This window comes from Podarcis tiliguerta, assembly GCF_965153285.1.
Source record: "Podarcis tiliguerta genome assembly, chromosome: 1".
Lineage (NCBI taxonomy): Eukaryota > Metazoa > Chordata > Lepidosauria > Squamata > Lacertidae > Podarcis > Podarcis tiliguerta.
Window position 1 is genome coordinate 54,038,044 of NC_139534.1, and position 20,044 is coordinate 54,058,087.

The 20,044-nt window shown below is 43.4% G+C and overlaps 2 protein-coding genes and 1 long non-coding RNA gene across 6 annotated transcripts in view; 1 reads left to right on the top strand and 2 right to left on the bottom strand.

The window, feature by feature from the left end:
- MAX (MYC associated factor X) overlaps window positions 1-20,044 on the bottom strand; it is a 703,696-nt gene that overhangs the window by 564,710 nt on the left and 118,942 nt on the right. The gene's annotated exons all lie outside the window — the stretch shown is intronic.
- LOC310679399 lies at window positions 49-9,192 on the top strand. The gene is made up of 3 exons (XR_014512214.1): window positions 49-1,468; window positions 5,618-5,801; window positions 7,091-9,192. It is a non-coding gene; the product is annotated as an uncharacterized lncRNA (long non-coding RNA).
- Window positions 8,684-20,044, bottom strand: part of KDM2A (lysine demethylase 2A) — a 51,224-nt gene continuing 39,863 nt past the window's right edge. For all 4 annotated transcript variants that reach the window (XM_083442902.1, XM_083442901.1, XM_083442900.1 and 1 more), the window contains exons 18-22: window positions 16,996-17,708; window positions 14,088-14,251; window positions 13,179-13,337; window positions 12,769-12,984; window positions 8,684-11,591 (exon numbers count right to left, since the gene is read on the bottom strand). In XM_083442902.1, the coding sequence (XP_083299028.1) occupies window positions 11,410-11,591; window positions 12,769-12,984; window positions 13,179-13,337; window positions 14,088-14,251; window positions 16,996-17,708 (1,434 nt within the window). In that variant the 3' untranslated portion in view covers window positions 8,684-11,409. The remainder of the gene's footprint in view (window positions 11,592-12,768; window positions 12,985-13,178; window positions 13,338-14,087; window positions 14,252-16,995; window positions 17,709-20,044) is intronic.

A 20,044-nucleotide genomic window follows, 5' to 3' on the forward strand; every position in this document is an offset into this window, starting at 1 on the left:
CCTTTGTCTGAGCCATTCAGACTTTGAGATCAGAGCAGCACACACATTTGGGAGACTTAGTGTGGATAATTCCAGGGTACGTTTCCAAGGAGGATTCTGTGAGGCATTTACATTCCAGTCCTTGGAATTATTACTCTTCCCTACCTTTGCTCTTGCAGCTCTGTTTTTCATCAGCAGGCCACTACACAGTATAGTAAATGTCTGTTGCTCTAGCAGGAAAACCTAAAAATAACATTGCTTCAACGAACATTTTATCTGAATACAACAAGAAAAGTTCAATGAAGTTTAGAGTTGCCATATATCTGGACTTTCCTGGAGAAATACGAAATACTGCAGTCGGCAGCAGTGTCCAGGCGGAAATTGGGTAAATGTCCAGGAAAATCCGGATGTTTGGTGGCAGCCCAAAAAGCTCAACAACTTTGGTCAAACAGCAACAAAAGCTCAACAGCTCAACAACTTTTCTGTCCAGATTTTCACTGTTTGAAATATGGCAGTCCTGATGTAGTTAGGCTTCTGATCCCGCACCCATATATGCACAGACTAAGCGACGGAAAGGGGCCACAAAGTTAACAAAGTCTACCCACTCCTACTCCAGAGCAGAATTCACTATAATTCGGAATTGTTCACACCAGCTCATTCACCTAGGGCCAGGAGGAGGAAGAGCAACTACTATTGATCATCCTCGCCCAAGTGAGACCAGCACCGCCATGCAACAGAAACCGCTCTCCACCCTGGGGCAGGAGACCAATTTTTCCTGCGGAGGAGAAGCCGGCAAAATGCCATATATGTGGCCAGGAAATAATATGTTTAAAGTGATGTAAGTACTGTAGGGCTCCAGGGGAAGCCAACACACATTTCCTTATTAGGGCCTGCATAACTAGGACAGTGGTTTTCAAACTTTCTGCCTTGACTTTCCATATCAAAAGACTACTGTAGAATTCAGCCAGGTCATTATGGAAACCCTGTGTGTTGTAGAGGATAGTATAGGGTGCGCGCACACACATGCTGAGCACTAGGGGGACCCTTTTGATTCAGACGATGCCACTCCTCCCAAATTTAGCTTTGGGGTAGGGGTTGGGGAGTTGGGAGCGATGGGAAAGCTGCATTTCGGAAGATAGGAATCTGCTTTCTACCAAGTCAGACTCTCCAGCCACCTAGCACAATCCACTACACTGACTAGCACCAGCTCTTTGCAAGAGGCTCTTCCCCCATCACCCAATGCCTGATATTTTCAGGACAGCAGCAAGGAACCTTTGGTCCTCCAGATGTTGCTGCACTACAAATCCCATCAGCCCCAGCAAGCTGGCCAATGGCCAGGGTTGCTGGGCATTGTAGTTCAGCAGCATCTGGAGGGCCAACGGTTCCCCATGCCTGCTTTTGGAGAAGGTCCAAGGACTGAACCTGGGACTCTTGCCTGCACAGCATGTTCTGTATCACCTACTGAACTCTATGGCCTTTTCACTTTCAGGTAAATTTGTCTGATGGTACTGATCTCATGGAGGAAGCTTCTGAACAGCTTCTTGAGAAGTTTTGCTAGAAAATCTCTGAACCAGAGGTTATGAACTAACCAAATGACAGTGGAAGACAGGGATTGGAATTTCTGTCTTGCTGTATGTATATTTAAAGTATCCTGAACTGGAAAGGAATATTACCTGCTAGGCAGAAATAGAAGGGAACTGAGTAGGGGAGAGGCCCTATATTGTAATCATGTAGCAACTTCCCCTCAATTCCAGTCTACACTGTTAAAGCTATTACCTTACTGTGAGATACAAATTACTTTGTTGTAGAGGCAAAATTCATTACGAGTAACAGATAAAATCTGATAAATCTTTGAAGCATTTTACATACTATTGACAAAAGAAGAAACAAGTCTGAAGCAAAGGTGACGTAGATAAGGTGCTTTTTTTTTTAATGAAATAACAAATGTTTTGGTTTTGAACACTGTTCCTTGGCAAGGAAATAACTGGGCAACTTTTTAAGCTGCAACCTCTCTTGCGTTCAGTTCTTTGGCCCTGCAGACAATGTGGGCACTATTACTTCACTTCAGCTCTGTGGGGCAGAAGATAAGCTTGACTGAGAAATCAGTGGAAGATAGAACTAGGATCTTTATGACAACTTGATTGGGTTATTTCTGAAGCTGCCATTCTGACTTTTTCTAGAAAATGGCTAGCCGCCCTTCTCTGGATCAAAAACCCATCTCCCCAGTCACACAGCTGCTTGTTGAACACCAGGTACCTCTTTGAGAGAAGATAGCTTAAAGCCTTCAGGCTTGAGGATGTTTGCATGGATAGATGGCTTGACATACTCCACTCAGCTTTTATTAATGGGATCACTATGACCTTACTTGGCAGGGAAAACATTTGGTGACTGTAGCTTCCACTTTTGAGAAGCAGCATTGTGGATGAAAAAAACAACCCTCTGGAACCTCCTAGAATAGCTATTCAAGATCACTTGATTTAGGTGGTTTATTATTACATTGTAACACCACATAGGAGGGCTAGGAATGGAGAAAACACAGAATAGAGATCTTTTGAAACAGCTTATTAAAAATTAGAACCAAGCTGGTTCAGGATTTCAGGCTTAGTTCCAAGAAAGACTATTGGGTTCAGGTTGGAAAATTGCTGCTTAGCTTCAGTTTAACTTGTGAGTCATCAACATAATACGAATGCCCAAGATTTTGTGACCATTTCCATATGTTAAGTTGGAAGCCAACAACAGAGTAAAACAGCAAAATTCAATCCCGTCTCCGACACTCAAGTCAAAATGTGCAAGTCAAAATCCAGATTTGTCAGCCAAATTCCACAAGTTAGTCACAAGCAGAAGTGTTTTGCAGATGAAGCCCACTAGTAATAACTCATATTTAATTTCTTAAAACACAAAATAGCAGTCAATATCAGGAGCTGTAAGTTTGGCTCATGCCATCCATGGTGAGTCAGGTATATGACTGGTTTTTGAGCCTTTTAGCAGACTCTCCATGTGTGTGTTTCTGTGCATGCACATAACAAATTAATCTTTACCAACAAAGTGCCATTCAAAACCCGCAGTGTCTTCAGAGTACCTCTGTTAAAGACATCAATAAGTGGGGCAAGCAGAAGTCAAGGCAAAGTTGTAGGAGGTTAAGGGATGACGAAAGACAGCAGGACAATAAGGAAAATGAAACAACATGTACAGCTAACTGAACAGAACAGTCCTTTAGGACAGCGGGCTCTAGGTCAGGAATCAGAGACTGCATTTTATAAGGAGGGCCATGGGATTGTGACCAAGTCCCAGTGAGGTCCTTAATTCTCTTGTCCTGGATGCTTTTATAGATGCGGTATCATTTTAAATCATCCCTCTATCTAGGTAGAACTATATTTTATTTTTTTATTTTTTTAAATGGCAGCTAGGATATTCAGGCCTCCAGTCCACATTAGAACTTTAGTCTGGTTTGATATATGAGCTTAGATCAGGGGTCAGCAAACTTTTTCATCAGGGGGCCAGTCCATTGTCCCTCAGACCTTGTGGGGACGGATGGACTATATTTTGAAAAATATAAATACTTTGCAAGCCAGTCCTGCAGCTGCCTCCGGACCTGGAGGAAGGTACTCTGCACACGCTCAGGAGCATGTTTCGGTGCCCCCTGTTCACCGGCCTTGTTGACGAGCAGCAGCCGCTCCATCAGCCCGTCCCTGCAGAGCTCCCAGGTGGCGTGCACCATGTGCTGCGGCCCATGCATGTGGAGCGCCGGGCAGGTGACGTGCAGCTCACCCTCCAGCTGTTCCTGCGCGGCCACCAAACGCACCACCAGCAGGTGTGCTGAGCCGGGCACCAGGCGCGGGGCCAGCAGGCATGCCAAGCTCTGGCTGAAGCCCACGATGGGCCCGTCATGATGCCCATGGTGCAGCCCAGACCTGCTGCCTACCCACCAGCCTCTCCGTCCATGGCTGCGCTGGGTTTACCTCAGCATGTGGGTGGCGAGGCTTTGGATTGGCTGCAGGAACTTCTTGCAGCCAATCCGCAGCTGTGCCAGCATCGGGGAAGTCAGTCCCAGTGCGGTGAGGCATCTGCGGCTTCTTTTCAAGGAAACACCATGCTGTACCAGTTTTGCTCTGCACAGGGCCTGACCAAAGGGGCGGCAGGTTCCGCGGGCTGGATTTATGAGCCTGGTGGGCCGTATCTGGGCCCCGGACCGTAGTTTGCTGACCCCTGGCTTAGACCAACAGAAAACAGCCTTTGCTGAAGGGTTTCCAAATTCTTCCAAGGGGCTTTCTCTGTTTTGTAACAATTAGAGAAGTAATATTGGGTTAAACCTCATCTGAAAAATGTTTTTTGCAGAAATGGGGACTCATAGCTGACCACCTTATGGAAAAGTAAAAGACAATACTAATACTACAAACGTACTCCGGAAAGCCCATTTCAAGATCTGACCCCCTTTCCCCACTATTTAATTTTCCCCACCACAATTTAATTTTCCCCATCCCACAGATTTAAAGCTTTCTCATGTTACGTATGTTACATCATAGGGCATTTGTAAATGTAAAATTATGCAACAATCCCCTCTCTGCCTGTAAAACCTTGTACCAACTCACTCTACAGTTTGAGCAACTAAAATATTCTCTTAGCTACCTACAAGAAGGTTCAAGCTTGAGTAGTAAATCTATGTGGATAGAAATCTAACAGATGGTGTATGTCTCTACTATCTAGTAACTTAGATCCCAAGCTATTTGCCATGCACACACAAGGTAAGTCCTATTGAATTTGCTCCCAGGTAGAGAGGATTGTCGGCTTAATTATTTTCCCTCACTGGCTTGATTCAGGCATCTTAGGATACTTCAGTAGAAGAACAAAACAAAGCTAACAAATGACTAGTAAGTAAATACATAAATAAGGTAATAAATAGAGCAAATTAACATTGTTTTAATATAGAACCTCAATACCATTCTACACCTGACCCAGGTAAGATGTTCCTGGTGTGCTCACACAGGGTGGCCAACTTTTGATATCATGGCTTTACTAATTAGGCCAGGAAAATACTGGCCAACTGGTACCAATAACTACATGGTGAACAGCATGAATATTTGAAGGGGAGATGCACATTTGCAAATAAATATGTAGAGACATATGGCCAAGCACAGCCCCCTGGTATATGGATTTATTTTTCATCCTCTAGTGATCTGGTTGTGCCAGCGTTTGCAGGGTTGTTCACTTCTTGCACTGAATGTGCTTACATGTTGTCTATAAAGGTAAAGGTAAAGGTAAAGGTACCCCTGCCCGAACGGGCCAGTCGTGTCCGACTCTGGGGTTGCGCGCCCATCTCGCTTAAGAGGCCGGGGGCCAGCGCTGTCCGGAGACACTTCCGGGTCACATGGCCAGTGTGACAAGCTGCATCTGGCGAGCCAGCACAGCACACGGAAACACTGTTTACCTTCCCGCTAGTAAGCAGTCCCTATTTATCTACTTGCACCCGGGGGTGCTTTCGAACTGCTAGGTTGGCAGGCGCTGGGACTGAGCAACGGGAGCACACCCCGCCGCGGGGATTCAAACCGCCGACCTGACGATCGGCAAGTCCTAGGCGCTGAGGTTTTACCCACAGCGACTGTACTCATGTTGGTTTTTAAAATACATTGCTATTTTGCAGATACACCAAAACAGATCCATGAGCGAGGGTGCAGGAGCCTTCTGTATTTTACATCAGGATGCTTCAAAATTCAAAATCTAGAACCTTGTGAACATTTAAGTGTGAATCTTATGATCTGATATTTCCTTAAAAACTTCCTCAGAGAACACTCAACTTCTTCCAGACTAAGCACACAGTTTAAGAGGTACACAGTACATATCCTTCTCTTGTGATACGGGGACCCCAAACATCAATTAATCTAAATCAAAAATATTTTGCCCACCTCATGGTTTGTGGATATACACAAATAAACTGTCTGCAGAGTATCAGAACATCCAAAAGCTGCCGTTGGCTCAAGTAGCAATTTTCTGGTTTTAATCAATCCATGAATGAGGAAGAGGGTGGTATGGATTTAGGAAATTGGACTCTAGGGAGATGTTTAAAGGCCCCAAATATGGAGATTACAAATTAAGCTCAGCAGATGGTACTTTTCCTCCAGGAGGGAGGAAGCAATTTGTAGCCACAAACATTGCCCAAATTTGAGGCTTTAAGTTAAACGGTGGCAACATACACCACCAATGCTTGCTTTTGAAGGGTGATGGTTGGGGTGGGGGGAGCTGGGGCAATAGAAAGCACAGTTTAAATGCTGCTAAAGAGAGAGAAGTTAACATTTTCACAAACAGAAGTATATTTTTAAAAATCAAAGGGAATTAATTTACTATTTGTGCTCTATTATCTGACAGTTGTTCAACCAATGAGAAACAGTGTTTTCAAAGTAGCAAAGATGCTGGTGCTTATAAAATATTGCCTTATATGGAGTCGGAAAACTGGTCAATTTAGGCCAGAGCTGGTGGTGGATCTGCTAGGCCACACACAGACGTCTTACTTCTAGAGATCCTTTCAATTGGGAGATTAAACCTGGGGCTGCTCAAGACAGTCCAAATGCATCACTGCATGACAGCTGCAATCTTTGAGGTTTGCTTCCACCTTCTAACATTTCTTTCGGTTTCAGTTATAAAGGATATACCATTAGCATGAACTTTTGACAGAATGAACACAAAGTATACCTCACTTCCTAAGAGAAGCTTGCAAACCAACCTGCAGAAGACACTTTGTTAATTCAATTTCTTACAAAGACTCTTTAGTTGGCTTTCATATACATACGCTAAGGAAGTGACATGTTTAACACCCTTTTACAGATCTGAGAGTATGAGCTCACATGATCGTTGCTTTCCTTATAGGCCAGCATATTTCATGCTGCATTTCCTGCCTTCTCTCAGTCACTTGTTAGACTGTCAGGGCATCTTCAACAAGTGCCCCAAACGCTATTCAGTAAAGGGCTCCAACGAGTTGGCCTTGCTATTATGAACTTTTTGTAACTAGATTTACCTGATTTGTTTTCAGCTAGCAGCTGTCATATACGTCTGCTAGATTAGCACTTGCTCCTATCAGAAGCCAATACGTAGAATGAAAACTTCTGTTTTTATTTGACAGCTTTATCCTATATCCTCAACACTACAGTGTTCCCAGGGCAGCTTATAATTAGAGATCTTTCCCTCATCCCCCAGGTATCTACAGTACTCATTTTCCCGAGCCTTTTCCGATTTTTCCAACGTGTTTTGAAAATTGAGTCCAGCAATTTTGGCCACAGTGCCCTGAAGTTACATTTATACCAACAGGTTGTAGCATGTGAGCCAGAAGGGACTGGATAAATAGTTCAGATATCATAGAATCTTGGAAGGGATCCAAGAGTCATCTAGTCTAACCCCCTGCAATGCAGGAATCTCAGCTAAAGCATCCATGACAGATGGCCATCCAACCTGTTTAAAAACCTCCAAGGAAGGAGAGTCCACCACCTCTCATTGTTGATATTCATATAGTTTGAAGAGTACCAATATATTTAGTAATATTAAGAAAGTATAAGGCCAGATATAGATGCTATAGCCTGTTAAAAATAAATGTCTGATTTTTTTAAAAATAATTTTGGATAGCCCCTCACAACAGCCCTGAGATCTACAGGTACAGGGTGGTCTACAAATAGAATTAATTAACAAGAACAGCCAACTTAAATGACCTTGATACATCTGTACTTTGCATACAAAACAGATAAGAACTTTATGTGTTACTTTTACATTAAATTATGAAAAAAACGTACTCTCATTTAGGAAATGATTACGTTGTATCTCAGGTAGGAGCAATGCAAGAAGCCAGTAAAATTAAAAAGCTGACAGGGAAAGGGATTGGAGAAAATAAAGCACTAATTGGGCATGAGAGGAAAATGTAACAAATTGTGAATGCAAAAGAATTCCAGAAGATTGGGATGAATATCAGTATTTGGGAGGTGGCTGTGCCTTACAAATTTGCTTAGCCAGATGTACCCAGTGTGCTAGGTAAGAGTGCAAAACTAATAGCAAAACACATGATTCCTGGAAGATGGCGTTGGGAGTTTGAATCACGCGGCTATTGCAATGGAATTCTATCTCAATGTTATTTTGCTCAGTTTTTGTTATTCTGCTCTACAAGGAAAAAGTTTCACGCCTTAGTTATCTCATAAACTTATCTTGAAACTCAATTACCATCTTGAAGTGCAACAATATCACTATCTTTTACAAATTACCAATGAGCTTACAGCCCAAAATGTCATTACAATGTTCCATCTAAGACCAAACAAGCTTAAGGGCTTCAACTATAGTAATGGGTCCTTCGACCTAGAATTGTGTGGTGGTCCTGGAAACACTCCTCTATTTGATATAAGCAGGGCTATTTATATGCTGCAATACTCTTGGCATGCAGAAAATGGTAGACAATGCAGAATTTAGCAGAATTTTTAAAGAAAACTTCCTAGTCCTTGTGACTTTTAAGGTATGCTTGAAAATGTAGGGGTAATGCTTGCCAAAGTCTTAAAGCAGTATTTCCAAGGGTTGAGAATAGGGCTTCAAGTACCCAGTTTAGTTCAATGTCCATCTCCCATGTCTACCTAAGTTGGCATAATTATATCTTTTTTTTAAAACCTACAAAGCTATGCAAAATGAACAAGGTTGTGTAACTGATGCAAGTTAAGAGAATTCAGTTTTTCTGGACACAGAATTTGGATTGCCTGAGTACAAAATTTTAATAGCATGGGATACACAAGTCCCTATATATAGGGAGGATAAATTACCCACTGGGTTCTCTCATTCAGACTGTAGTTGCCCTTGGATTTGAGCTCACATTGCAATCAATATGCAGACCCGCATGTTTTTTCTTGAAATTTTTATTCCAAAATCCACCCCATGAAACAAGGTCTCCCTTCAGAGGCTGGTATCTTCTCTTCCCCCTTTCACTTGTCTCTCATTCCTGTGGTAATATGTTTGAGGAAAGATTCTCTAAAACCATTATTGGCAAATGATTAGAAAATGAAAAAATCCCAACTAGCTCCCCTCCCTTTAGCCCCAAATATCCCCCAACCCTAAACATGTCAACCGAGAGAGCGCAAGACTTGGTTTCTTTTACCCTTAATGTTTACATTTAATTTTAAAGCACAACATTGGAGATTGACTCTAAGTTAGCAACAAAAAATATATATTTACAATTTCTTCAAAAAAACAAAAACAAAAGAACACAAAAGAACAACCAAACCCTTTTAGACAATAGTGACTTTCTTTAGGGAGATTTATTTAGGGAGCATGTTTTTGTTTTAAATCACTAAGTGATTTCATATATAATTTCTCTTTGCTTTATGTCATCAATTGCCCTCTGAGGTGGGGGCCAGTTTAGGCATTGAAGTATCACAATTTGCTTTGAAGTTTAAGCCACAGTCATTTGAGGGCCACATTTGAGAAGGCTGTAGGACAGCGAAGCCAATACCCCACCCGATCAGTCTGCTACTTGTTTTATCCCTCTTGCCGCAGGACGAGATTCTTCCCAGACTAATGCTCCTGACATGCCAACTTGCTGCATTTCAGCACTTCTCCGGCTGACCAATGCATATGGAGAGTTGTGAAGGTGCTCCCACTTTGGAAAAACAAAACAAAACACAAAATATCCAGAGCCTAGAGATCTCCGTGGGAGTTATCTGGGCTGATGCACTTGAACCTCCTATTTATGGCTATTCTCACCTTCCTCTTTTGAAAGAAAACAAAAGCAAGAGATTGATTCTACAATATTTTTTTTTTCCACAGGAGCCAACACAACAAGGCAGAAGGTTTCCACTTCTAGAAGAAGATCAGTGGGCGTTTTCTGTAGAAAAATTCAATTTGCAGCAAAGCTCCTGTGTACTGAGGCACTCTGGAACTCATCACACTAGCATTGTTCTCTCGGCAAAGAAGCCTGCTCCTCATGTGGAAGTGAGGGGGAACCTCTGGGATTCAGTAGATCTAGATATTTATCCCCCACCCCCATCAGTGCAGGGGAAGCTGCTCTTCCCTGAGGCTCAGGTGCCGCAGCATTCAATGCAATCGGGCTGGGCAATTGAGAGAGCTATGGGGTGGATTCCTCCCCCTCCCTTATTGCTTCAGAAGCAGCGAGGGTGGATTGGGCTTTCCTCCAGATTCCTCCTTTCCCTTGCTGCGCAGACACTGGAGAGCTCTTTTTTGCCATGCGAGGCTCAGAGGGGGAGGCGGGGTGAAGGGCAGTCTAATTTGTGCTATCGCTATGGGGAAGAGAGCAGAGTGCAAAGTGTGCATTCAAACCCTGACAAGCTCAGACAGCTGGAAGGAGTGTCCAGTCACTCGGGCAGGGGGAAATAAAATAGGGTTCCAAAATATTACCTTTCTTTCTAAAGTGCAAAAAGCTCTCTGCTGCCCAAGAGAGAAGTTCTTTGGACCGGCCATTCATTGCAAAGAAAGAGAGGCAGCTAATGGGGCATTGACCCGTCTCCCAGCTCAAGAGCCAACAGCTATGCAACTCAAGATGGAGGCATTTCTTCGTCGGCCAGCATCTCCCAAGAATGCTCGTTTCCACAGACTATGGGACAGAGACCACTTCCGCTGGTGTAAGAAATCCCACTAGGTGCCTCCCAAGCCTCCAAGCTCTGTTGCAGCTTTCCCTCTACAAACGCCGCCATCTTTTCAGAGGATGAGCATGCTCGCTTAACTCCCCTTCTTGGGAAAGTTGACGGCAAGAACATGGTTCCCTCCGTATGAACACTTAGCCACCCCCGCTCTAGTCTCATGTTGGAAGGTGCCTGCAGGCTGACCTGGGGGCACATGGAGAGTCCCTTACCAGACAAGAGGCACTGCTGCTGTAGACATTACACTACTGCTCTGCGTAATCAGCCCAGAGCAGTTGCTGCCCGTTCAGCTGCTGAAGGGCAAGGAAAGAAAGCTTAGCAGAGTGTGGAAGGGCAGGAGAAGTGACTCCCAAGCCCAATGACATATTAAGAAATTGCATACCAAGACAGCAGGGAAACAGGGTGCAAAAGTGCACCTGTTCTACACCATCCAGGTCTGATCCTCCCCCCACAATCTGATGGGTAAGTATAGTTGTTTTTTGTGGGATATAATGGTAGAGGGGGAAGGGTTGAGAAGAAAGGAAAGGGGCACGCCCCCCTTGAAAATGCTGCTACAAAACATCAAGTTAGAGCATGTAGCTGATGAGCAAGCACCCCACAAGAGCACCCGTCCAGCAATCTCGCCACTTCCTCAAATGCCTGGTGAGATTTTCTGGTCTGCAGAAGTCCCAAGGAGAGGAGGGACATTACAGTCACAGTCAGACAGGCATCTCTTCCCTGCCTGTGGATGTGGGGGAAACGGGGGAGGGGAGGAAAGGGTCTGCTCTCCAAGAGGGGTTTGTCTGGGATCTTTCCTTCTCTTCAGTCTGTGTGTGGCAAATCTCTAGCTGATTTTCTGGATCAGCTTTTCATCAGACAGGCAATAGAGGCTGTTGATTGACAGGTCTGAGATGAAGTGCTCACAGGCCTTGCGGGTGATCTGCTTGCAACCACGCAGGTCTATCAGGGTGACGTTAGAGATGCGCCGCAGGTACAGCAGGGACTGGTCTGTGAGCTTATTGCAGCCTGTGGAGAGGATGACAAGTGCCATTATTTGCATAATGCCAAGCGCCACAAAGGTGTTCAGAGAACAAATGCACTGGTATAAATACTCAGAAAATACAAAGTGTCCAGACTCTTACATTACACAAATGATTCTTCTGGTTTGCAAGTGTGATTCTTCTATTCAAACTCTGACTTAAGAGCACTTGCTTGTTTGAATACCAACACACCTCAACCTGATAAGCCTCACAACTTTTGACAGCTTAATATGAACAAGTCTGACTTTTGTATTGACAAGACATACATAGGCAGCCACTCTTTGTGAATCAGGCAACAGTGAACCATTAGACCCTTAGTAGCAGTTTCTTATGCTAGAGGGAGACAGAAAAGCTGGAACATGATTATTTCTCTTAAGGCTCATTTTCCATCTGGCATGATCTGTCAGCCTGTATTGCATATTGAGGTGGTATGTGTTTCTGTTACATAGGGACACAAGCTTCAAATATGTCACTAGAAATACTTTTAAAGAAGACAGTATTGCAGTATATCCAGATCTGAATACTTGAAGATTAAGTGCAACTTCAGATTACTATTTTGTTAACCCCACAAACAATGAGGGCTGCGTGGCGGGGGAGGCCTGTAAAAAAGGGAAATAACACCCGCCTCATCATGAGGCTGCTGGGACTAAATCCTTCATTTATCCCTCTGGTCTGGAGCAAAAACTTCTTGGATAAATTTAGATATATTTTCTCTTTCTTCCAGCAAAAGAGAAACCTCGGTGAGGCAAGAGGGCATACAGCCTTTACATTAGGGGTAAACTTGTAAGGTGGGCGGAATTGCCCACCTGTCAAAATCCCTTGTGCAGCTGTGCCCAATAGCCAGCTGGCTGTTGGGTGGGGTGGGGTGAGGACCTCTGCACCAAGAACTGGCAAGCCGCTCACAGTGATGGAACAGACAGACAGCTGCCTGCTGGATCACTGTACAGGGCTTCCAAAGCTCCAGCTGAGGGGTGGTCGAGTCAAAGGCCACTTTCCCTTGCAAATGCACAATTGGGAGCACATCCTGGCAGCCACATCTCTACCTGCTGCACAGCTAAACCGCTGGTGGATCAAACGCGGACAACAGATCAGAGATTTCCCACCCATTTTACATGGTCCACAGCCCTTAGTATGTCGGGGGAAACAATCAAAGATGCACAAACCTGCCATGTTGATTTCAGTGAGCGAGTTTCGCGTGGAAGACCCCACAGCTGTTAATAGGTTGGTTGACTGGTCCGTAAGGTGATTGCAGTGACTAAGATCAAGTCGTGAGAGCAGAGGCATGTGGCGAATGATGAGCCGGAGTGTGGCATCAGTTATGTCCAGCCCAGCCAACCGGAAGTCTATCATGTTACGGAGTTTGCTGCGATTGTCTTGGCCTGTAGGAAGATATGCAAGTAAGTTGGAAGGCACAGTCTCTTGTTTCTCTAGAGCATGCAAGTAGAAATTACACCCTCTGATCAGAATTTTTCCTTTTTAAGACCTGCATTGCATCCAACTCTTGTCAGCTTTCTCCCTTCCCCACCTCACTAGCAAGCACAACATACTGGTATAGCCAGAAGGCAAAACATACTGGGTTTATCTGATGGAGGTGTGAGCAAGTCCCGAATCTGAGGGTCCTTGATTCCTACTGCCCACCGAAGATCAAGTGTCCTGAGAAGGGGGCAGGTGGAGGTACTGAGAGCAGACACTGCTGACCAGGAGCAGCCTGCCAAGATGAGGTCTTTGAGGCCTGTAGCACAGCAAAAGATGGAAAATATTAGTTCCTTCTACTTCAGAACGGTTATGTTTCATGCAGAGCTAACAGCATGGCACTACCCCCAATCCATCAGAGAGTAAAACAAAACCAATGATCTATTTTGAGCCCTCATTTCAGGTTAAGTAGGAGTGACTTCCCCACCCTAAGTTTAGGAGATGTATTTGGCCCCCAAGCCAATTTTTGAGGCTCGTCAAGACTCCACTGCAGAGCTTTCCAAACTTTCCATGTTGGTGACCAACTTTTTAGACATGCATCATTTTGTGAAACAGTAATTCAGTTTTACTAGCAAACCTGAGGTTAAACTAACCCCTTTCCTGCTCTGGGCAATCCACCAACCCCACGCACGCTCCTCCTCCCTCCAATGAGAATAGGTAGATCACTGCCAGTTTTTTTATACTGGAAGTAGATCACAGTTTCTTGGGAGTTGGGTATGCCTGCAATAGAACTAATCTGTGCATTGAAAAGCACACAGAGCTGGAAGTTGAAGTCACTCTGCCATCTTCTGTCTTTATGCACTTTTCAGGGGGGGGGGGATGTAACCACTTTCACTACGAGTAAGCTGGGGTTCAGGTAGTGGGTGGCAGGGGGAAACTTCAAGGGTACCACTGTGCTCACAGGCACCAAAAAGTTGACCTGTATAGTGGAATATTCAGTTTAACTCAATAATGTTGAAACTAAAGCAAATAGTGAAGATGCACCATCCCAGCTACCTAAAACACAAACCTGGTAGTCTGTTGATGAGCCAGGTGAGCTGTTTTCTGGAAATATTGGTCCAGCTGAGGTCAAGGCTGACTGGCTGCCTCCTGATTATGCCACCCAGTGCCAGGGGTGTGATGGACTTGTACCTGCTTAAGTCAATCTTCGTCCACAATCTCCTGTCACCACACCTAATTGAAGCACACTGTATTAGACTAGAAATACACCTTTCCACAAACTCTTTACACTTATTGGTTTCTGACCAATTATTTGTGGCAGGATCTTTTACTGAGAAGTACTTATGTAGGGACGCGGGTGGCGCTGTGGGTTAGACCATAGAGCCTAGGACTTGCCGATCAGAAGGTCGGCGGTTCAAATCCCCACGACAGGGTGAGCTCCAGTTGCTCGGTCCCTGTTCCTGCCAACCTAGCAGTTCGAAAGCATGTCAAAGTACAAGTAGATAAAAAGGTACCGCTCTGGCGGGAAGGTAAACAGCGTTTCCATGTGCTGCTCTGGTTTGCCAGAAGCAGCTTGGTCATGCTGGCCACATGACCCAGCAGCTGTACACTGGCTCCCTCGGCCAATAAAGCGAGATGAGCGCCGCAACCTGAGTCAGCCACGACTGGACCTAATGTTCAGGGGGTCCCTTTACCTTTAGTACTTATGTCTTTTGAAACCAAGGAGAGAAAACGCCCCTCTAGTCTATGATGGGTAGGTAACCCCAATTCTTTTCTCTTGGACTTAGTCAACTTCCCTCAGCCCTTCAACAGGTGTATCTGGTACAATATTGTGTTTCCTTTGAGACACTTAAATTTATTCTTTCCACGGGGATAATAGAAATATGGTTCTTGAAGATCACTGAAAAATAGCTAAAGTAACTGACTATGAAGGCTACTGCTAGATACACCTTCAAGACTATTCTTTTCCATCTATGAAGCTTTATAGAACCAAAGCACACTTTAACTTCTAGAAAACTACACATTATATATCTAACAAAGAAAATCGGAATTAAGGTAGTAGGATGGATATATGTTCACCTTCCTAACATCATCATCCTAGATCTTCTCTGTGTAAACATATTCAAGGTAGAGGGTATCCCACAAAATCTTATTTGGGAAATGAAAAACTTGTAAGACACTTTAAAGCTAATTCATTATTCACAGTTGTGAAGGAAAATTGGGTGGAAAAGAAAACTTGTGTTGATAATAAAAAACTTACAATATTTTCTAATTGAGCCAAGACAAAAATTATTGCATTCCTTTGTGACCGAGAATTTATATTAAGGGATTCTACATCATCACCTTTAAAAAAAATGTGTGCTTTTGAGAAGTTGTTGATGAATGAATAAAGTAATGTCTTTCTGATATGTATGTTTCTCTGACTCTCACACTGCTGGTTGGAATACACATGGGGTAAGACTGTCTTGCTGCAGGGGTAAGCAATGCCCATGTATTCTCCTTGGAGTCCTAAGCTTCTAATTCTGAAACACCTGAGATGCTATCCTATTTATTACACTTATACTTCACTCTTCCTCCCAAATGATCCCAGGTGGCAACATTACTTCATACTTTGAAATCTGAGGGGCTCAACTACTGAGTTAAATATCTACTCCTCATAGTAGTAGGGCTCTTGCTGACCCTCGAGGGCTGGAATATTCCTCGTAAGTTATATCCAGATATGACATTTGCATATTAACATTGGCAAAAAAAATATAATCTGGCTCGTAAAAGGCTTCCTGAATTAGGAGGTTGCCATCTAAGTTTTTCTGTATCAGATTTAGGATGCCTCTGGTCTATCAGCAGAATATCCTTAAAGCTTTCAGCTTTGATTCTGTGTTCATTGCAGGTAACATGTCTTTTCTAATACAATTAATTGGCTGAGGCGGGATACTACGCTGGTAACTCTTAAGGCTAAGAGTTACATTTGTGTATATTGGCTGACTGAGACTAGCTATATCTTATCAGCTCTACCTCTCCACTGCAGAATTTTTTGAATTGGGCATGCTTCATTTTTCTGACTTTTAGCCCTTGAATCATTCTTCATCTTAGAAAGTTTTTGGGGGGTGGGGAAGCAAGGAATCTGAGGTTTTCTGCTCATGCTTGAAGACAGGTTCTCCTTAAAGATAGCAGCATTTAGGGAAACTGAAGCTGGGAGTATCTCTCCCTTTTTCAGAGATGGGCTTCTTAAGACATGGAGGGAGAAAGTATAATTCTCCCCAATTGTAAAATATGGTCATGTCCATCTGATGATTTTACATCTAATCTAGGTCCAATGGTTATATAGAATAAGTATAGAACTAGCAACTCGGGTGCATAGAGTTGCTTAAGCAAGTTCTTAGGATTTAATAGCCTCAGGACATCATTTTGATTCCTATTGGTTACACACAGCTTTACCAGAAAGGAGCAACACATGGAGTTTGGTCAGACGATACCCAAATGATGAAAGACTACTAGGATAATTATCTAAGAATGGCTGCACTAGATCAGATCAAGATCCCTCTACCCCATTTTGTTTTCAGCAGTGACTAGGCATGGGAACTCAAAAGCAAGATAAGAATGAGAAATCAAAAGCTTCTTTGTCTACAACATTTTCCGGGTACTTAGACATTATACTGGTGCTGAAGGTGGAGATTCAATTTTTAGTAACTGTTACAATCCACCAACAGCCTTGTGTAATCCTCTTTAAAAGCCACCTGAGCTTGCAACTAACACTACATCCTGTGACATGAATTCCACAAGTTTATGCACTGTATTATTAAATACAGTTGCTTTCTGCCTTCTGCCCAAATTGCCCCTTTTACATTTGCATATTACATATAAATTTGCAAGATGTAGTCCAGCACACAGAATTGGATCCAAGAGGCTTAGGGGTTTAATAAAAACATTCTGAAAAAGAGAGAACTACTATTAAAATAGGCAGTTCTGCAGTCACTTACCATTTGTACCAGGTTTTGCATACACGCATACATTCACAAAGCTCCTTGCGAGTGAGATAACGGAAGACAGACATCCACACCTCTTTTTGCATCCAGATTTCCTCACTATCTGGAGCCCTGCCTCCTTGGCCATTCAGTCTGGCTGCCCCACTCTCCTCTGCACTTTCCTCTTCCTCCTCTGCACTTTCCTCCTCCTCTTCATCCTCAGCTGCTTCTTCATCTCCACCCCGCTGGGGTGCTCTGGCTGAACTTTGGCGCATGACCACACGAGGAGAGTGCCGCAGATTAGTGGAGGAGGCAGTGATTGCCTGCAGCTTGGGCACAATGGAAGTGCCATGCATGTCTTTGGTAGGTCTTTGTAATGTGACTGTAAGATAGGAACCATGGAGCTTGGCCTTTTCTACTTCTGACAGCTCTTTCTTGCCACTAGGGTTGTTCTCTTTTTCCCGCACCACTGTGCGCTCTGTGCCTTGCAGCCGAAGTAGCTGGCGTCTCTTAAAGCGTTCATCCCGGCTGGGCCCGTGATGGTCACTAGGACCGGCCCCCGGAGAGGACCGTGTCACTATGCTTCGTGGTGACACAGGGTCATGTATTAGCTGCAGCATTGGGGTAGGCGAATGTGGTGGTGGAGTCAAAGGTTCCTCACAGCTTCGCAAAGGACGCAGAACTTTGGCTTGGACTGTGTCATCATCGCCATCATCCATTTTCCGCTTCTGCAAAGCGAGTGGCAACAAGTTACCATTGTAAAGACCAAAACAGGAGGGAGTTAAATTTTGAAATTTATATGGTAGAATGCATTCCATTTAAAAGTAAAATGCATCAGGGTGGGTGATGCTCATTATTATAAGCTCTTTTACTTTCACACTGGTGTCAGTGAAGGAAGTGAAATTTACACTCTTCGCTGTCATTCCATTTTTCCAATAGCCAACTCTATTAAAGTGTAGGACACCAGCATTTAAAACTGTGCTTGCTCTCCATTTGCTTCTGGACACAATGTGAAGTGCTTGTTTTGGCCTATAAAGCTCTAAGCAGCTTGGGTCGCTTTAAGTATACTTCACACAGAAGCCAGCTTCCCCAGACCCACTACTGAGATAAACATGGACAGCCCTGCTCTCAATCTCATCTCCAAAAAATGATACGAAAAGAACAGTGTATCCAGCTTTATTGGCATTTAGAAGGCAAGCTTAAAAACAAAACCAACCAAACAAAAAATGAACGTGCTTCTGTATCTTTAGGGCTGATAAAAGTATTTATGGGGTTGATTTAAAGGAAAGCAAGACAAAGCTTTAAAATAAATTTAGCATGTCTTCATTTTCTTAGTTAATAAACACTATTACAGTCCTAACGTAAATAACCTCTTCTAAAATAGTGATGGCTTTACTAATTTTCCTACTTCAGAGATTTTAGGTTAGAAACATTGGATTGGAGAGTAATTCAGCTAAGTTTCACCCTGAACAGATCTATTGAAATTAACAAACCTAACTTTGAAATTAATGAACTTGACTAAGTTAGGTCCATTAATTTCACCAAGTCTATTCTGAGTAAAACTGAGTTGAATGCCACCCATTAATTCCCCTTTGTCTAGTCAATACAGTGTCCTGCTGGTGTTTGACTACAGTTCCCGGCATCCTTGACCACTGGCCACGCTGACTGGGGTTGATGGATGTTCAAAAACATATGGATCATATGCCTGATCTAGTTGGTATGTTAAAAGATCAGATAAAAGAACTGTCAATTTTCACCACTCCTGTAGACAAATGAACTTGCAGAACCCGAGGAAGAACACAAACTGGGCTAACCTACATGCCACTTTTCTCTTAAGAAAACTCTTTAGGATGATACCATTGTTGTACTTTAGTTTATGGATTAGCTACAGCAAAGGGACAGGAAACAAAGTTTACAGTGATACAGATCAAAGACAATGTTACTCTACCACTGCAGAAGATGTCTGAAAGAAATGTTTAATGCATTATTAAAATTGCAGCTCTTTCCAAGTTGTATCCCTTTGTAAACCTCAGGCTTATCCTCTTCCCTTTGAAGCAAATTTTACATAAAATGCAGCAGCTGCACACAATCTATTGACATCAGGGTCTACATATGTAATGCAAACACATTCTTGTCACTACATATGAACACAGATTTTTCTGGCATTTATAGTTATGCTGAATTCCTAAAATAATTGTTGAAAGCCAATGGGAGCCTGCACTGACATGAACGGAAATGATCATCATCCCCAGGGAGTCTCAAGTCCTTGGAGGAAGTATTCTCTGTGTATGGCACCTACTGTCTCAAAGCAAAGTTTTCTGAAAGCAATATATCAGGGTAGCCATATTACTGTACAATTCTACAGATGAGGACTCAAAAGTAAACTCCAATGAGTTCAATGGGGTTCACTCCCAGGCAAATAAAAATAGGACACCAGTCCTAATCATGACGGAGTTCCTCCCCACACTGGTCTCCTAAAACCAAAATGACAGAAGAACTACTTTGTTTTCTGTATCAGTAAAAAAAAGTGAACAGTGTGGTGTTTTTGAAGAGACAGATTATTGCAACAAGGTTACATGAGACGAGATAGTGGTGATGCTGTGGTTAGGAAGTTAAAGGCTGTCTTTGGCCCTTTGTTAGTACCGTGTTTTTCCATGTACCATATTGGCCTGAATATAAGCTGCCCTTTTGTTTCCAAATTCCGACCGTGAAAACTTAAAGTGCGGCATGACCTTACAAAAATTGGCTTTTACGATATCGCTATTGAAACAGACATATGGTAAAATGGAACGGGTGTGAGTGCCTCTGGAATTTTAAGGGAGTGGCTTATATTCGGATATTCTCTCCCCCCCCCCCTGAATTTTAAAGGTGCAGCTTATATTAGGGTGTGTCTTATATTCAGGCCAATACAGTATAAGATGCCACCATGCATAAAACAACCCCTATTTTCTTGAACACAAAATTAAGAAATTGGGCCTAAGCCCAGGCCACTTGCACCAGAGCCCGATCCCAGGCCACCCCACCGGAGCCAGAGCGCATTCATCATCCGTGTATAAGACGACCC